This window comes from Anopheles marshallii, chromosome 2 (assembly GCF_943734725.1).
Source record: "Anopheles marshallii chromosome 2, idAnoMarsDA_429_01, whole genome shotgun sequence".
Classification (NCBI taxonomy): Eukaryota; Metazoa; Arthropoda; class Insecta; order Diptera; family Culicidae; genus Anopheles; species Anopheles marshallii.
This window is the reverse complement of record NC_071326.1, coordinates 50,362,281-50,380,278: the sequence shown is the minus strand read 5'-3', so window position 1 is coordinate 50,380,278 and position 17,998 is coordinate 50,362,281. Positions and strand designations below refer to the sequence as shown.

The 17,998-nt window shown below is 42.2% G+C and overlaps 1 protein-coding gene across 1 annotated transcript; it reads left to right on the top strand.

The window, feature by feature from the left end:
- The first annotated feature begins 649 nt into the window (after positions 1–649).
- Positions 650–17,162, top strand: LOC128707558 (DNA polymerase alpha subunit B). Its single transcript, XM_053802515.1, has 5 exons — positions 650–725; positions 845–1,149; positions 15,174–15,271; positions 15,367–16,876; positions 16,962–17,162. The coding sequence occupies exons 1-5, from the start codon at positions 650–652 to the stop codon at positions 17,160–17,162; spliced, it is 2,190 nt and encodes a 729-aa protein (XP_053658490.1).
- Positions 17,163–17,998: the final 836 nt, after the last annotated feature.

Here is a 17,998-nt window from a genome sequence, read left to right as displayed (position 1 = left end):
CAGCAATCTATGCCACACAACGATTTTTCTCAGAAACAGTCACAAAAGTGATGAGTTTTATTTTTTATGTTGACAGTTTCAGACCCGACAGTACCCAGGGGGCAAAAATCCGCCCAAAGAACAAACCAAATCATTTAGAACGCATGGTTGATGGGTTGAACATGCTCTATTGCTAGGAATGAAACGGAAGGATCAATAGAAAGAATACAGTTCGTTCATTATTAGTTCTCTCTTTATGTTTTTTTATTTGAAGCGATTTCGTTGCTTATTTTATTTACGTTTTTAAATTATAGTGAATATAATAATTGCGATTTAGTACTTTGTGTCAGAATTGAGCGAACGAATGTAACTCCTAACAATCACTAAACTGTGTACGCGACATGTGAGTATATAAATTGGCAAAGCCCGGAAAGCTATCCTGTTTTAGTTCCATTTGATGTTAATGTACCCGTATAAATGGGTTTCAACATTATTTTAATGCCGTGACATAATGACATTTCATCTTTTGTAACTTGGGTTTCGCATTAACCATGTCAAAATTTTCAAACGTGCAAATAGCGTTCGCGCGCTTTTGAGTTTTGTTTTCGTTTCGTATCGGCATGTAGACGAGATTCTGCTAGTAAAGTGATAACGTGAATAGCGGTGTAAAATGGTGTCAATTCAAACAATTCGGGAACAGTTTGATGAACTAGGTATAGAACCATCGGATGAAGTTATAAATAAATGTAAGTCCAACGAAAAACGGGGTGCAAATGAAAAGAAATCAATGAGTGCTTTCAACGTGCATATCGATCTTTTACCCATTTTATTACAAACAATTCTCACTCGGCTTTGTTCCTTTTAGGTATCGAAATATGTAACAACAACGATATTACCGATCCGATCGAGTTTGTAGAACAATGGATGGCGTACAGCGTATCGAAATTAAGTGGTGCCGAACCAACGGTTTCTTATCTGAGCGAAATGGAAGCCCACGAGTACACAAGTAAGGTACGAAAAGCTAAGAAGATGTCTACCATTGCTGCAGCAGCCGGCAACGTTGGCGCATCTCCGCGAATGGACACCAAAGTGTCTAAGATAACAACTTACCGCAACGTTGATTCTGTTGAGCAAGATGTGCTGGAAATGTATGGCTGCATTACACCAAAGGTAAGTTACAATTGAGCAGTAGTTTCCATTTCAGTTTTCGTGTTAAATATTGTAAACCCAAACAAAAAATAACATTCACAGCACAAAGCTTAATCGTGTTAAGATACTGAAGAACTTTAAAACAAGCATTAGTTGGAATGTTTTGGAACTACTAGTCTGTTTTATTCCATGCCCTCTTATGCAGGATCGACTATCCTGCAAATAGTCAGTAAAGTCAGGGATACTTGCTGGAAATACCAGGCCAAGACTTATTAAGGCTGCAGAACATTTCTTTTGCTCCATGAAGAACAGCTAGGTCATGTTGTACACAGAAGATTTCTGACGGCATTTCCGTTTGCCCAATTGTTTTGCTGCATTCCAATACTACAAACTTCATTGACCACTAGTTTTTCTTTTACGTGCTGATAATGAAAGCGTTACCAAGAAATAACAGCGTTAATGAGGTCATCGAACTCAGTTTTTAAATCACCATCCTGTGCAGCTTTAAAATGCTGCTGTGCGGCGCATGGAACCACCACAGTACGAAAGCATTAGTGTGTATCGATGGAAGTTGGAACGTAAATAGTAAACGTAAAGCAGAAAGATCATTAGGGTGGAGGAACCAAAACAAAGAACTACCTCTTCCATCTTCCTTCCAGCGGTATCCAACATGATGGCATATTACAATTTGAGTACGAATCGTAGCTGCCTTCATCCGCCCATACCATCCCCATGCCAGGAGAATAACGGGAGGTCTCGCACAAGGTAGAAAACGCGCGTGAAATAAAGATGCTCGTTCGGGAGAATTGCACCCATTTCCCAACAACTCAACATCCCAACAAGCATGACACAATACAGTAAGAGCGGCAACGCTTCCCATCCCGCACGAAATCACGGACCAACGTGTGCAACGTATACTATCGTAACAGCTAACCCCAAACAACATCAGTATCAGTTTATTAAAGAAAGACGATTCAGCGGTAACAGCGATACCTTACAACAAACAATCTCTTCGGCACAAATACTCCAAAGCATCTTCTGCAAAGCAACTACTGGCTACCTATATTCATACACCGGGATCCGGTAATGGAGATGATGAGGGTTGCAGACAATTTTCTGCTAGATTCCCGCTCTAGCCAACGATGTATGACCAGAAATGCCGGGGAAAAAGCAACATTGCTGTTCCAGCCGCAATAGGATTGGACGGAAAAGTCATGCAAATTATTTGACCGGAAAGTTAGATGACCCTTGGCGAACACCGGAAAGTATCTCGTTCCTTCTTTCACGCGTTTGCCTGTCCCACCACCAAGGCACCAAGTTTAAAGCGTTCTTCTCCTTTGCATTTAATTTTTTTTACTACGGTTATGATTTTTTTCCATTAGAAACTTTTCTTTTAATACTGCTGTTGGGTTCAGTTGTGCCTTCAATGGTTGGTTGTTCTATATAAGAAAAGTTGTTGAACGATTTTACTATTCAATGGACATCATTGAATTATCTGGTAGACCCTCCATTTACAACGTTTTGAGCCCTATTTTCAACTTATGAATATAATATAACAATAATATGCAACAATCTTATAGAAATTATCGATGCGATGGTCTAGGTTCTAGTTATTTGCCCGCGGGGTTCGTCGTTCATAGTAATATCGAACTCTTTCATTATTTGGCCAATTCTTGCCAAATAAAATGTATCGTTTTATATTACATTTATTGTGAAATTTGCTTTGAACTAAATGTTTGTGTGCCAAGGTATGTAACTCCTTGATTTTCTTGGACACCAAGCGCAGCTTCAAGAGGAAAAAAGACGTTGGAGCAACACATACTCTAATCGTAGGCCACAAGCAGTTATTATAGGCAATTTCGTTTCCCTTTTCTTTCGCTCACTCTTCGGCATCTTAAGTTCAATCTCCTTCACTCTGACGCATTGCTACGATCGCAATTCCGCCCGGAGATTTTGGCATCGTTTCTTCCGTCCGTTCTCACGCCTTGCCGGGAGTCTTTGGCTTGGGTTCGACTTGCGCGTATACCACTACCAGTACACAGGGACCACTCGGTATGCTTCTTGACACTCCCTTCTACCTACCTAGCTTTTACCTTTCAATCCTTAACCTCCGATTCCCTTGCGCCTTCCTTCCAGACTGCGAATATCTCAGCCAAGTCAGCCCTCTCGATTGGTGGTGGGAGCTATGAGAAGAAGAATAACCTCTCGTGACTATCTTTCTTCCCCACCGACCGACAGAACCTGTTGTACTACAGCGGGCCAACAAAAAGTGACCTCGCGCACACCATCATCGAATCCCGCATCGTAACGATCTCCAGGCCCTTAGCTTTCGAAGGGACGCGGCACTGTGGTGGTGTGTACTTTTTCCGCTTTCCAAAACGCGATCGCCACAAGCTCTCCAATACAAAATAAACTTTTCGTCCGCTCCGCGTCTGGTAGCCCTTCGCATGTTGTTTGTGTGGTGATTAAGCCGGTGGAAAAAAGCAGAACACTTGCAAACTGTTTTCCACACTACCCTCCGCATTGCGTTCTGTTATTCGACGCAGGAAAGACAGTATTCCCGCTCTGGCTTTTGAGTGGCTTTGCTTTAGTGATTTTTGTTGCCGTTTCGAATCATTTACCGATGGCGCGATTCGAGCATTTATTTATATATACATACACACACATATACATATATATATACGTTTACATAAACATCATGCACACCATAGTACAGTATGAACACCGTCTCACGATCTGCTTCTACCCGGCAAGATTTTGTGTTCAAAGTTGCGCGTATTCTGGTTGGCTTTCGATCGATGTTTGATATTATGCAACAAATGATAAACTTGCGATAGATCATCGGCTTAAAAACAAATCTCAAGATAGTGCCAAAACAAGACAATGCATTATTGAAATTGCTTGAATACTATCTTGTTCTGTTAAAACAACATGGAAACACGATCGATATATGCAGCTTTTTATATCAAAGCATATAAGCATAGAGTGTTTATACAAGATAAAAACAATTTTGTAGCTAGTGTGATCATTAATTCAGTCGTTTTATTTATACTACTCATTCCTTTAATGTAAGCCTTATGCTAATTCTTTCCCTTCCTCTGATATAGTGAGCTTATTTTACGCGAACTATTTCGAAAGGTTCAACGATAGTGCCAATTTCGTGGCCGGGGAATTAAAGGATCGGCCGTCAGTGTTGTTGGTCACTGTGTGGTTCTTCGCGAGAGCACATTTCTTCCTACTCAAGGGAAGCAAACAGCAGCAGCAAAGGGTCAACGTCGTCGAGGTCGTCAGCATCAGCGCGCACCCCTCACCGTGGTCATTGGTCTGTTTCTTACGCTCGAGGCGGACAAACAGACTTGTTTTGGTCGTTACTTGCCGTACATTTGTCCCAGGGGTTTGTGGTTCGTTCGTTTCACTTATGTGTATGCCTTCGCTTTAAACCAGGCGTATAGCTGCTTTCTTGTACGTACGTGTGTGCGGTGTAATTCTACCGCTCATATCTTGTCCTATGTATCGCGCTGAAACAGTCCGGCCCGAGTTGTTACAGTTGCAAATAAAGGCAATTTCTGCTTGTGTGCTTCTCATTCTACGTTTGTAGCGTAATTATTTGGTGCGGTAATTTGCGTATACATCATCATCCCTCGTGCGTCGTGGAGGTGGCGTGTTTCGGAAAACTGTTGAAGACGTCTACCTACGTACACCTGCCTTTTTTTTGCGCTTCAATTCCATACCTTAATTCAGTGGGAAAATGATATAAAATGACGCTCGCGCTTAGACCATCATCGTCGTCTGGTTGGTAGAATAAACCATTTCCATCGTCGTTCTATTGCAAACGTGTATATGTGCGACGATTTTACTTAGTTGGTGGAAATTGACAACCTGGAAGCGGTGATGCACAAATCGCTTGTTAGTACGCTCTGATCGGACATCAAATTTCTAGCAACAAAACATCCATAGCAACCCTTTCCTAGGTTCTGCTAGCCCGAAACAACGCACAGCTGGCTATGCCGTGACCACCATGCTTGTACATAAGGGTACGTCGTACTCTGTTCTATTCCCTTTTTATCCGAATATCCTGTTTTCTTGCCGTGAAACAGTGTATAGCAGACTGGTTACTCTTCAAATCACACACCTGAACCCAAAAGGCGCTGAATCTCTGCACACTGAATGTTTCCTAATCTTCTGTGCACGGACCAACAGCTTTAGGCTAGGGTTGTTTTGTACAAAACAAACTGTATTGGTGATGCTCGAGTCCTGTACCTGTAGCAGTACCGCGAGTGTATTGGTGAATTCCAATTATACCGGAGTTTAAGCTTTGTATTCGGTCTGTGGAAGAAATGGACGCTACAATTCATCATCCGATCGAAGGTATCCATCATCCAGACTCAAAGTTGTACAACGGACAGCGTGGACAGCAAATAAAGCCATAACGCTGGGTAGAAAAACAAATATGTTGTAACTGGTAAAAAACACGACGATCAGCGTAATTATTTGCTAAAAACACATGGCTGTGTAGAATTGTAGCTGCGCAAATGTAATTGCTAATATGCGCACAGTTTCATCTTATTACTTCACAGTTACTTATTTTATCAAATTAAAAACTATCTAAACCAAAAGATCTATTGCAACGAAAAGTTTCCTTCAGTTTGCTCTTTGTTGTGGACTTTAGGATTTGGGAAATAGAATAACCGGTTCCAATTTTTACGAGATCCAAGCCTTTCCCGCAACCGATTCGCCTTTTCCGTTAAATCCCTTTAGCGTTTCTTCCCTTCTCCAGTTTTTCCTACGATCCGTATCCACTCTACCGATTCAGCAGATATCTGTCCATTCCGTCCGGCGTTTGTATTTTTCACCCGCCTTGCACCAGTTGCCAGTTGCTCGCCATGCTGCAAGAAACACACAAAAAAACTCTACACTTCACTAGCACGCGAATATCCGTAGGAACGAATGTGAGGCACGGCTAGACATTCGAAACCGCAGCGAAAAGGGGCATCCAAAAGAAGCTTCTACAGTGGCTTACGTTGGGTACACCAGCGGACAACAAAGCAGAGGAAGACGTGCCTATTAAGAAACTAGAGTGCGCGCACAGCAAAGGGCTGCCTACCCTCCGTCAAGAGTCGTTGATGTAACTTTGCTGGCTTTCAAGTGCTGCTTGGTGGTTGTTCCTGCGCGAAAGGATTTATTTGCTCTCTGTTCCTATGTTCATGGTCGTATTTATCGGGTATGTCTTCGACCGACACCCATCCGATGGAAGAAACCTACGAAATTGTGGAAAATATTTTCCCCCCCATGCCAGGTCGATCCTCAAGAGGGCGGATGTTGAGAAGCAGAAACTCTCGATTTAGTTGCATGACTTGACTATATTTCGGAAGCTAATCAAGTCTCTTTTTTCCTCATTTTCCATTTGATATTCGATTCCTTCCTCGTTCCTTCGCTAGCTTGAACATTAATATCCGGAGCGGGCATAACCCTCCTTTCGAGTGATTCCAACCGGAGGCAGTGTACGTACCTAAGTTCTCTTCTCACTGTATATGTACGGCTACAGTTACAACGTTGCCAACAGCATCACAAAACTTTATTTCGCTGACGTAAGGTTATCGACCACCAGCGTTCAAAGTTTGATCATCCCGCTAAGGGCATTGTAACGATCGTTGAATTCTCGTAGTGAACCGAATAGAAGTTAATCCATATATCTACACTATTTAAAAGAGAATAAACATTTTATATAACAAGTGGTAAATTTTATTGAAAAGTCACACCAAATGTGCATGCTCAAGCTTTACTGATCGCTGAAGATCAAGAAACTTGATTAACGCGTACAGTGCTATTAAAGTTTTCCTACATTTCGCCTATTTCTGTAAAGATTCAAAAGATAATAACGAAGCGTTATCGCCTTTGGCACACTTTAAGCTTACACACATTACGGAATACCACACTAATCCATTCAGCATGTGCAACGTTAAGAGAAAGTTTCTTAGCTTGGCGACGATGTGGTGTTCTACCTTGGTTTTGAATAATGTCCTGCGATCCATTCCCCTACCTTTATCCTTGGTTTCTGCCATCAGCATCCGATAGTTGTTGCCTTCAGGGCAGAAGTAGTTGACCAATGCGTCAGGATGGATAATTATTTCCTTCCTCAGACGGGTATGAGTAGGCCGAACGAATTCGTTGTGCTATGATCTGTTTCAAATCTGTCTGCTCTTTTTCCTTCACATGTCAGTGGCCAAACAGTGAGTCTCATCTTTAACAAGATTGGTGGTTCTACTCGAGACCCACTGTAAATGTTTTGAACGCTACACACGTACATTTTCTGCTTATGTTGCCGTTTCCCGCACGAGAAGATTACCCATAAAAGAAAAACTTGGATCATTTATGGCCAACCTACAGTTGTTCGCTTCGTTCCATCTTCCTTTGGCTAATATGGGAACTCTCAACGAGACCGACATGCGTTGGTTCTTGCACAGCTTCGCCTTTGAACTTTGATTTTATTTTGCAAAACAACAGAAAGTGTCTCATATTTTGCTTTCACATATGAATGCTCTTGTTATCCTGAAACATAACCGGTACGGTGCTAGTGGAACACCCGGTTTTGGATTAAATTATAAACCGATCCATGCGCCTGGCCTTACGAGACTTATTAAACAATTTATAGTAATTAAATAATAGGAAATCTAAGCAGACTGTCAAATATTTTGTTGGGTTGAATAAAAAATATAGGTTAATGAATTTATTGAACAATGTTAACTAAATAATCTACAACTCGGATGCGTGGATGGGGCTTATATTAGTCTGAAGCGACAAAGATAAACAATTTCGGCCTTTTTATTTTACTTAGAACCTTCAAACCAGTTGAGATTGTCTTTTTTAATATTAATCATTAATTATATATCTTGCACACAAATGTTATATAATTTTTACACTACTATTTTGTTTTCGCGATGAACACATTTCTCTTTTGACTGCTTGAGTTAACGTGAAAATATTTGAAGTAAGCTAAAAAGTTCTGGGAAAAAAGCGCAAAAGGTTTCCACACGTGCAAAGTGCTTCGTTTGGTAGTTGAGTGGAAAGTATACAAAGCGAATGGGAAGGGTGCATGTTACGGTATTCCGAGTACTCCTTTTGTTCACAGAATGTTTGGAAGCACCCTGTAACCCGCGCAGGTTAACTTACCGCCACAAAACCGCTTACGCGTACGCTTTTCAAATTTGTGCACGCACACACAGAGCCTCCCGAAGCGGTTCTACGCTGGAACTACGCACACATCTTCACGTACTCCATGTGTAACACACATCGAGTAAGAGCGAGGCGAATGATCCATTATATCGCTCTGCGCACAATGTGTGTGAAGAAAGCGAATGGAGGTTCTTTTTGCAAATTTGTGCTCTCCTGCGTGCGGAAGAAAGAGATGTTCTCGATGTGATGCGAGAGAGTGTTAGTGAAAGACGATCGGTAGAGCTGGAGTGTGAAACCGTTGGCTTTCCGGGTAGCGTCGTCTGTATTTGGATAGAGTCTCATTCTCAGTTCGAAGCGTCGGCCGTGTTGAGGTTGTGTTGCGATATGGCTGTGATGTTCCAGTACGGCGGTGACAAACCGGTGGACCAGTTTTGGCGCTCGAATAGTGATACCGAAGTTTGCTTCAAAACGTTTATCGAAAAGTATTTTCCGGCTCGCATCGAAAAGTTACAAAAAAGTTCGTACTGGTTTTAATTACGGATCGCGTTACTCCAGTGTTGCAAGTGAAGATGTAGAAAATCCACGATGGTGACGTTACTTCAAGCAGCTATCGCAGCGATTTTTCGTAACGGTTAGTGTCCAACGCATCAAGATAGCGTTGATATGTAATAAGAAACGCAATGTCGTTTTTATGTGATACACATCGCATAGCAACCGAAGGTGTGCACGGTGGTTCAGCTTGCAATCGCGCACGAAAAATGCAAGCCAATTTTCAGCCACAAAGGTTTTCGATTGGGAAAAAGTACGGCTTAAAAATGGCGGCCGCGCGCCTGATAGTTGGTTTTGATGTGCTGCTGCGCGCGCGGTATGTGTTGGGTGCGGTGTGTACGGGTGGTGGAATTGGAAGAAGAAGGGATCGAGTTGTCCGTGGAAGCGATAGGCGCGAGTGTGTGAAGGCAGCAAATTGGCGGTAGCGAGCGTCGGCATTCTCTTCGTACGTCACCACATCCACCTCCTTCTGCTCTTCGACGTTTCACCGTTTGCCTTGCTAAACCAGTGTGTACGCGCTTACTGAGATTGGTCCTCACAAACACAGGCACAAGATTTCCGAGATACGAAATATACACAATTAACGCCGTTTGCTTGGGCGCACGGCTGTGTTTCTGATGAAAGCAGCAACCAAGAACAGAGCGCCGCCAGCACGAATCATGGTGTTCACACAATCCCTAATTCTCGGTAACATTCAGACTGGTGAAAACACGTTTTTGTGCGAGATTTTCAGCAGCTGGAGTAAGTGGTATTCTACTAGTTCTTTTGGGACGGATACCGGCTTGCTGATACTACCCCGAGTACTTGAAACTTTTGTCCCTAAACATCGTTTTTGGAGAAAATTGCTTTATCCATGTATCCATGTGTTATCTATACGAACATCTATTGGACAATTTCCCAACATTGCGCGCGAATTGTATGATCCTTCAGTAGCCAGGACGTTCTCGAAAGAAAAAGTCATCAGTCGCGCTCGTGCTGGCGGCATTATGCCCGCTGATGGCGAAAAGTTTCCAGTTGAGAATACTGAAATGAAGTTGTATAGTGTTGCTATGTGTATGTGTGTGTGATACAGCATGTAAAGACTGCATTGCGCGTGGTGTGTGATTATTCCACTGTCCAACAGTTCAACACCGCAACAAGAGAACTTTTTCGCCCAATTAATTTCCACCAAGACGATCGAGAGATAACAGCACTGGCATCAATTTAGAGAAGGGATGATTACTAATTTCAATAATTAATAATTGCCATTGGAGAAAGGTTATTGTGGAAGATACGCTATTTATCTATAATGTATCCTAGATTTAACTTCCTAATCTGTTCGCTGTGGAATACAATTGGTTGTGTGCCTTTGTGTACGATAGTGTATGAACCCGTTTCTCTAAATGTGTGATACAAAGAAAATAGATTCTTTGCGTATGTTCTTTGAAAGTTTGCATCGTCACAATCATTTGACTGTCGTACCCCAGAAATAACGACGTATCCACGGACAAAGAGCTGGAAAGACGGATTTTTTCAAGTATGTGCACACCGGTAGATGACCCCGCTGGTGCGATCGTTCGTACTCACACATTCGCACATGTGCGACACGCGCGTGCTCCTCTCGCCCTTCTACCAGCTTCTTTTTCTCTCACCGATGCATGCGCACTGCCGTTGCGCCATACCATTTTGAACGAGGGAATGAGCTTGAACGTCACGCGAATGATCATGATGAGGGGCGAGAGAGATTGTTGCCCTTGATAACGCCACTCTTCTCATCACTTTTTGGACAAATCTTTCCTCGAATGTGTATGTGTATGTGCGCTTGCTGTTGTAGCAAGTGGAGGCCAATAGAAACAACCATCCGGAGAAGGCGCGCGCAGAATACAACACGCGGCTGTGTGTTTTATTCTTAAGCGAGCTTCTGGAGTATTGGAAAATGTCAAGATTATTGGGGGCGACGAGCCATCATCATCATCATTCTCGTATTGAATAGAGCTGCTATGCGATCAATGCAAGACTAACTTTAATATTTGACTCTGTTCGTACAGCTGCTCCAGGTAATATTAGGCAAGTTATAATACTACAAATCAATTAATGAAGAACAGACAGGACCAAGTACATCACGTCAAATATTCGACAAGATTTGATAGACGGAGGGGAAAAGATCGCTTATATTGCTGATAGTACATTCCAATTGCACTATATGTGCATAGTAGAAAAAATGTTACAACACCACCAATCACACCGGGTGTGATGAGGAAAAGATGTGTGATGATGTGTGCCACAACGAGGGAACCAATGATGCGATTCATCCATGATGTGATGATGGCAGTGAAGCGATAATGGAGCGTTGTTGTGCTGAGGAAATGCCCCAAGAGTGTGGCTAATAGTAATCGCTTTGAATAGTGCGCTGATAATTCCTTGGAAAAAACTTCACAAAACAACCTTTTGGTTAGGGCCACTTTTCAATGAGTTTTACAGTTAACGTTATTGAAAATTGCATTACAGATGATCGTTTCCAACAGTGTGCTTAAATATAGTTCGTCAGTTTATTAGATAAACACTAAATTAAGATGCTTCCGGCAATGTCGCGCTTATCAAAAACCAGAGTAAACGCGGACTTCAAGATACGAGTGTTCAAGGAAACGAGCAAAGGGCAATAAAAAGACGGTTCAGGAAGTAGCGAATCGATTCGCTGCACATTGTGGCTGTTCAATAGCACCCAGCGAGGAGGACCATACATACTATACCATGCAAGGGGCAACAAATCTGTAATAATAGGGTTGATGGAAAAAACGAACAACTATCATCATCATCATCATCATCGTCATCGCAAGCTTCTTTCCGAGAACGAATGTTGGTCTGTGCTGCTGTGTAGAGTCAACAGGTTTTGTTGTGTGTGCGGCTGACAGGGGGAAGACAGAATTTTTTTCTTTATATTTTTTTTCTTATTCATCATTGTGGCTGGCGGCCATCTTAGTCTTCGATGATCGGATTCGCCGCCATTTTTACTCTCTCCCCTTCTCTTCCACTTCCCCCTGTATCTTTTTGGCTCATTGTTGTGCTTTCCTTCGGTTTGTAGAGGAGTGTTAAAGTCCGCTGGGGAAGTAAGATCTCTTCCCGGTGGTTATTGGTGTGTTCGTAAGAAAATCCGGAGCAATGTACTTTTTTTTTTTAATTATACACACTCTTACACTACCATCCAACCCCACCCCGCCAATCATCATCTCTTCTGATGTATCTTTTATCGTACGGATTTCTCTGGCATTGTGATCGATCCGTCCTATGGCGTCTATAGCAGCAAAGAGGACTATTGCATTCGGAATGTAACAGAAGCGGAAAAGTTCATAAAGAAAACACGAGAAACGGTTCAGGGCCCCCTGAAATAGGCACCTGAAGTTTTGCAGGTTGTTAATTTCATCTAGAAACCGTGATTATAGTCATCTCACGACACAGAAAATTTTCTTTGCTAGCAGAGTTAGAAAAAGGCTCGGAACAGCAGAGAATTTCTTGGGCCAATGTCTTCGCGATATATGGCAGGATATTGGGGGAATATTTACCCGAATCGGTAGAAGTAGAACAAAAAACAATTTGAAACTCTACAAGAGAAATGCCATGAGGAGGCAGTACACGAACACGAATCCTCACTGTGATGAAGTTCCAGCACACACAGCACACAGCGTGCGCGTCATAAAGTGAGAAGAAGCCGGACGAAAGACACGGCACTACCAAAAAAGAAAGACAAGAAGAAAGGAGAATCGAATAAAAAGGGGCACCGAGTACCTAAGGAAAAAAGAAATAATACATAGAGGAGCTCGGTTGTAAAAAGAATGGGAAGAGAATTAAAACCTGTGGTCGGTAAAAAGTGGTCATCATGGTGATGTTGTGTGCTGTTGTAAGAGCTTCCAGAAGGGATGAAAAAGCACGCAGATCGCGCGGTGTTATTGTGGAAAGAATGATGAAAGAAGAAGAGCAGCAGAAAGAGGAAGACGAGGGTGATCAAAACGTCGCTGACGACGTACCAAAGGAGTTATGGTCGAAGAGAAGAGAATGATCGGATGAAGGAAATCCGGAAAAGGTGGCGGAATGGAAAAAGGTACACTCAAGACAAAAGGAGACAGCATTTGATGTTGAGTGCGATAGATAGCAAGCGCAAAAACAGTTCTTTCTTCTCGGTACAGAGAATGTAGTGTCCAGTAGTTTGCGTGCGTGTGTATATGCGTGACTCGGTGGATTGAAAATGCTTGATCAGCACTTTTTTGTACATGGGTAATGGGGAGAATGTGTGTCCGATGGAGTTCGTGAAGGGGAGCTTTTGTGTATTTTCATTTTTTACTCTACTCCATTCCAATCGGGAAAGGTAGGTAGGTAGCAAAGCCTCTCCAAGCATTACGATGGGGATATTCAATTTCTACGCTCGAGGAGTTGGTCGTCACACGTTGTCTTTGTAGCGCATACGATCCAAGTAAGCTTTTACTACAGCAACGATGGAGTAACTACTGTAGTAGATCATTTGTTGTTTGCTTCCTGTTGTAAATGTTTCAACATTACGTTGGTTGTCCGTTGTGTATTATCTTATTTCGCTTTATCTTAAACTTATCACTTTGCAAACCATGTATGTGCTGTAATGAGCGATTTACTTTTATATCCGCAATGCAACATACGCTTTGAAGCTATCTCACACAGCAATGTGTGCTGATGATCACGCCTCAAATCTTATTTATGTAATCCATGTGCAGAAGAGTCAGCCAGGAATAGTCATCTTAATGCTTCCAGGTCTCTCAATCGTCTTTCACTTATGTTTCCTGGTTGCTGTGCCGGGATTCGGAGCAATGAGAGATTTTCGCTTATGAACTATTGGTTTTTCTTTTGGTGTGTTGGGTTATGCTCGGTAGAAAAGATCGATGCGAATAATCTATATCTATTTACCCATTCTTTCTGCTTCTTCGGTTGTGGTGTTGCGCTCTCCCCCATCACCTCAAAATAATGAAGGTCGTCAACCTTATTTCGCGCGTGTTATAGAGAAAAAATAGATCTCCGTTGGTGTACAACTGTGTTAAGCAATCGTAATTAACTTTTTTTAAAAATATGTTTTATGACTACAGTACAACAATTCACTAACAATGACAAACGTAGAATGAGAATGTAGTTCGTAATAATGGTTCCTATATAACTAGTTAACTAGTTTGAAACCACCAACCAGCATGAAAACCAGCACACATTTGTTTTAGAAAACGCTTTCCCACGCTATAGTAAGGTTAATGCGGGAGGAATTTCAATGTGAGGGGCAAATATTTGTAATCAGAAAAAACGAGAGTAGGGTAAGAGGGGAGGGTACGCTGAATTTAGTATTGGTTTTGAAAAAAAGTATCCGTAATTTATACTCCTCATGGACACGTGTCCAGCATAAACACTGTGTTTAAAGACGATTCGAGTAAAAGTGATGTTAGATCTTCATATCAAAATCGAAGCTGAAGTTATAATCCGAAGATTTAAATAAAGAATTGGTTTTGGTATTACTCAAATGTAGAAAAACATTTCCTGTCGGCATGAATGAGTGTGATTCTAGTTCTTTCACATTTTTTTTATATTGTGACTAGATCCACACTCATTAATGTAGATAAGGAACAGTTCAACGATTTTATGCGGTGTTAAGTGTATTCAATATGTGTAAAATATAAATTTGTAATAACACTGCCTAGAAAAAGTTTCAAAGGATTCGATGGTGTAGGATCATCGTAACGACCCGTTTCGTACAATCGGGAATAAGGCGGCAATACTAACCTTACAGTTAACAGTAACGCGGTTTTGTTTCATCATGTAAAAGTCGTGATCACGTTTGTGCGCAACGCTGGTTCATTTATTTTATCCCTTTAATAAGTATTAAATTCGCTCCACTGCAAAACGGCACTGAACAAAAGTTATCGTGATCGATCCGAGGAAGAGAGAAAGCGAATGGGGATTCAGAGCAAATCTTTACAATGGACATGCATGTCACTCCATCTTCGTGGAAGGGCATGTTTTCTAGTATCACGGTTTTATGAATTTCGTGACTAGATTACATGCTCGTCTATGAAGCGGAGATAGTACGCCAGTGTATGAGAAACTCCCCTGTAAAGTGAGAAAAAGTATAAAAAGTATCATTTATCTTGAATAGAGCATTCCAATATTATATTTTTCTGCCGATTATACTTTATACTATGTATAATTGTTTTTTATTTTAATTCAATTGCAATAAGCCGTTAATCACAAATAATTGCATTACTGTATATTATAAATGTGTAATTGTTCCAACAGTCATTGTGAAGATATTTCTTCAACTCTTTTCGCTTTCTTCATTTCAGAACAAAAAATCAACGTCACGCTTGCAACATAATGTGAACACGCCGGACGGTGTCAGAGGCGGTGGAAGTCCATTCACAACCGTCACCTATTCACCAATGTAAGTGTGTTACAAATAAGGAGTATTTACTCTCTCCAATCCCGTCCAATCGTTGTGATACACATTTCACATTTTTTGTTCCTTTTTCTTCGTAGATCTGCTTCGTCCAAGAAAAATGATCCAAATGTACCGAGCAAAGCTGGACAGGTCGTGTACACTTATGGCAGTGCCAAGTTACTGAAACAATTCCAATGGTTACCAGGATCAGCCACGACCGGCGAAATCAACGATTCCATCCCGACGGTCGACGATCAAGATGATGTATCGTTGGGTGATCGAAACAAGCGGAGTATTGTCGGTGGTGGTAGCCGTGGGAAAGGTATAAGCTTTGCAATGAACGCGTCGAAGTTTGCTAACGATGGAAGCAAATACATGTTTGACACGAGCTACGATCGTGTGATGATCCTCGGTGATCGCATCTACGAGTGTGGCAATGCCATCTGTAAACGGTTGGCGGTAAAAACAAAGCAATCAAAGATGCAGAAACAGGAACAGGTCGAAGCCTCCAACAACGAGACCGATTCTACACCTTTGGAAGCGTCTAATATTGTGAAAAAGGAACCTACGGAGGACGACGAAACCGGAAATGATGGGATGGAAGAGGAGAAATTCTGCAACTGGTTCGATGGCGTTAAGGTACATCATGTGGACTATCCTAGCTCGGAACCCGTTCGTGTACTGGGGAGAATTGTTGCCGAATCGTCCCTTAGTACCAGTGTCGCCACCTCGGTAAGTGCTGGTGGTCGTAATCAGGCCAGCAAACTAGCAATCGTAGATTTCGATGAGCATACGCTGCGGTACACCAGGCTCGATTTGAGTAAGGTAAAGGTCCCTTCGTGGTGGTCACTCTTTCCCGGACAAACCGTGCTGTTGGAAGGCATAAATCCGCGTGGATTAATGTTTTCCGTGAGCCAAATACATTGTGAGCGAACGCTGATGCTTCCACGCACGCCAACAAGCCTGGACAAAACTCTGACGATAGTGATTGCGAGCGGTCCGTTTACGGATAGAGACGATTTACTGTACGAGAAGCTCTCCAATCTGTTGGTCTACTGTTCGAACAATCCACCGGATGTGCTGATCCTTACCGGACCTTTTGCCGATGCCAACTGCAAGCTGTACGCGGAAGTTGCCGAAACGTTCGACGAATATTTCGAGAAAATCATCGGCACGATCATGAACACGGTCGGTGGGCAGACGGAGGTGTTTGTAGTCGCCAATCATGACGATTTGGTGAGTTCCTTTGTGTATCCCACCCCACCGTACAAGGTGGCAAGCTTCTACAAGAATTTACACTTCCTGCCCGATCCGTGCCTGTTCAGTATCGAGGATTTGGAAATTGGAGTTACAACGGTTGACGTAATAAAGCAGCTGATCGAAAGTGAATGTACTGCTGCGCATGTAGCGATGGGTTCGGCTGCATCTGCCGGTGGCGATAAAATCAAGCGTGCGTACGGTCATCTTTTTCATCAGGCATCGTTCTACCCGCTGAATCCACCTTCGGAGGATGTGCCGTTAGATGTGGATATGCTCAATGAGTTTGGCCGGTTGACCCGGGTACCAAATGTAATGATTTGCCCAAGCGCTCTTAACCGATATGTGCGAGTAAGTGTTGACATTTAATTTAAATATACTATTTAGTGCCGCTGTTCGGAAGAAATGGTACTGATTTGTGGGTTTCTATTCGCAGGAAATTAATGGTTGTGTTTGCATAAATCCTGGCTTCGTCGATGGCGGACTTGCTGCAGACGGTTCGTACGCAAGATTGATCCTTCAACCGCCAGAGATTGATAATTCAACCGTCATACAGCAGCAGAAAGATAATCCATCTACCGGTTCTTCTACTACTACCCCGGGAACTTATATTGCTTGCCAATTAGTGAAAACTTGATGTCACGGATGATTAATAAAAAGCGACTGCAAACCATTCTCGCCAACTGGAATACATACAACAGGAGACGTTACCCGTAAGCTACCTTTTGAAATATGAAGGAAAGAAAATCAGATGAATGAGATATACACTCTTCAGAATTGCAATTTTTCTTTGACATAGCGATACACAGTGCATCTTTCATCAAAAGTTGTGATGCTGTTTTTTTCCAGGCAATGGCATCTTATATTTCTTTCAAAATCACAAAGTAGCAATTGAGTAGAGCGCGCTCTATGCGTAAAATCCCGTTTATTTGCTTAGAAATTGTTTTCCTTAACTCGGAAATCGTACATTGTAATGTTCTTGATTGGGTCCTGCTTAAAATGGTTGAATTATCTTGGTTAGCTTAGTGGGCAAAAATTAGCAATAAGGACAAAGTATGTCTTGTTCCGATTACGTTCTTTATTTTCTCTGCCCAGCAGATTACATGGCAAAAATGTATTGAAAAATATTTGTTTGCTCTATACGTGACTTCTCCCCGTCCCCGTGCCCTTTTTCACAGCGGCGTGTGTATTGTGCAGGAAAGGGATGGATCTAATTTGTTGCGTGTGTTTTCTCGTATGTCAACTATGGTTAGAGAGACGATGCATTTTACATCTACTGTTCGAAATCAGATCAGGTACTCTTCCCTATGTAATCTACAGAATTCTATACGCTAGCGAGAAAAGGGTGAAAATATTCGAAATACGTTGTATTGGTCTCCATCCAAAGGGGGCAAGTTGTGTGGAAGCGCAACATAGATTGGCCAGCGAGAACAGACTAGCAAAACACAAGCATCAATGAATGGCCTTTCCGTG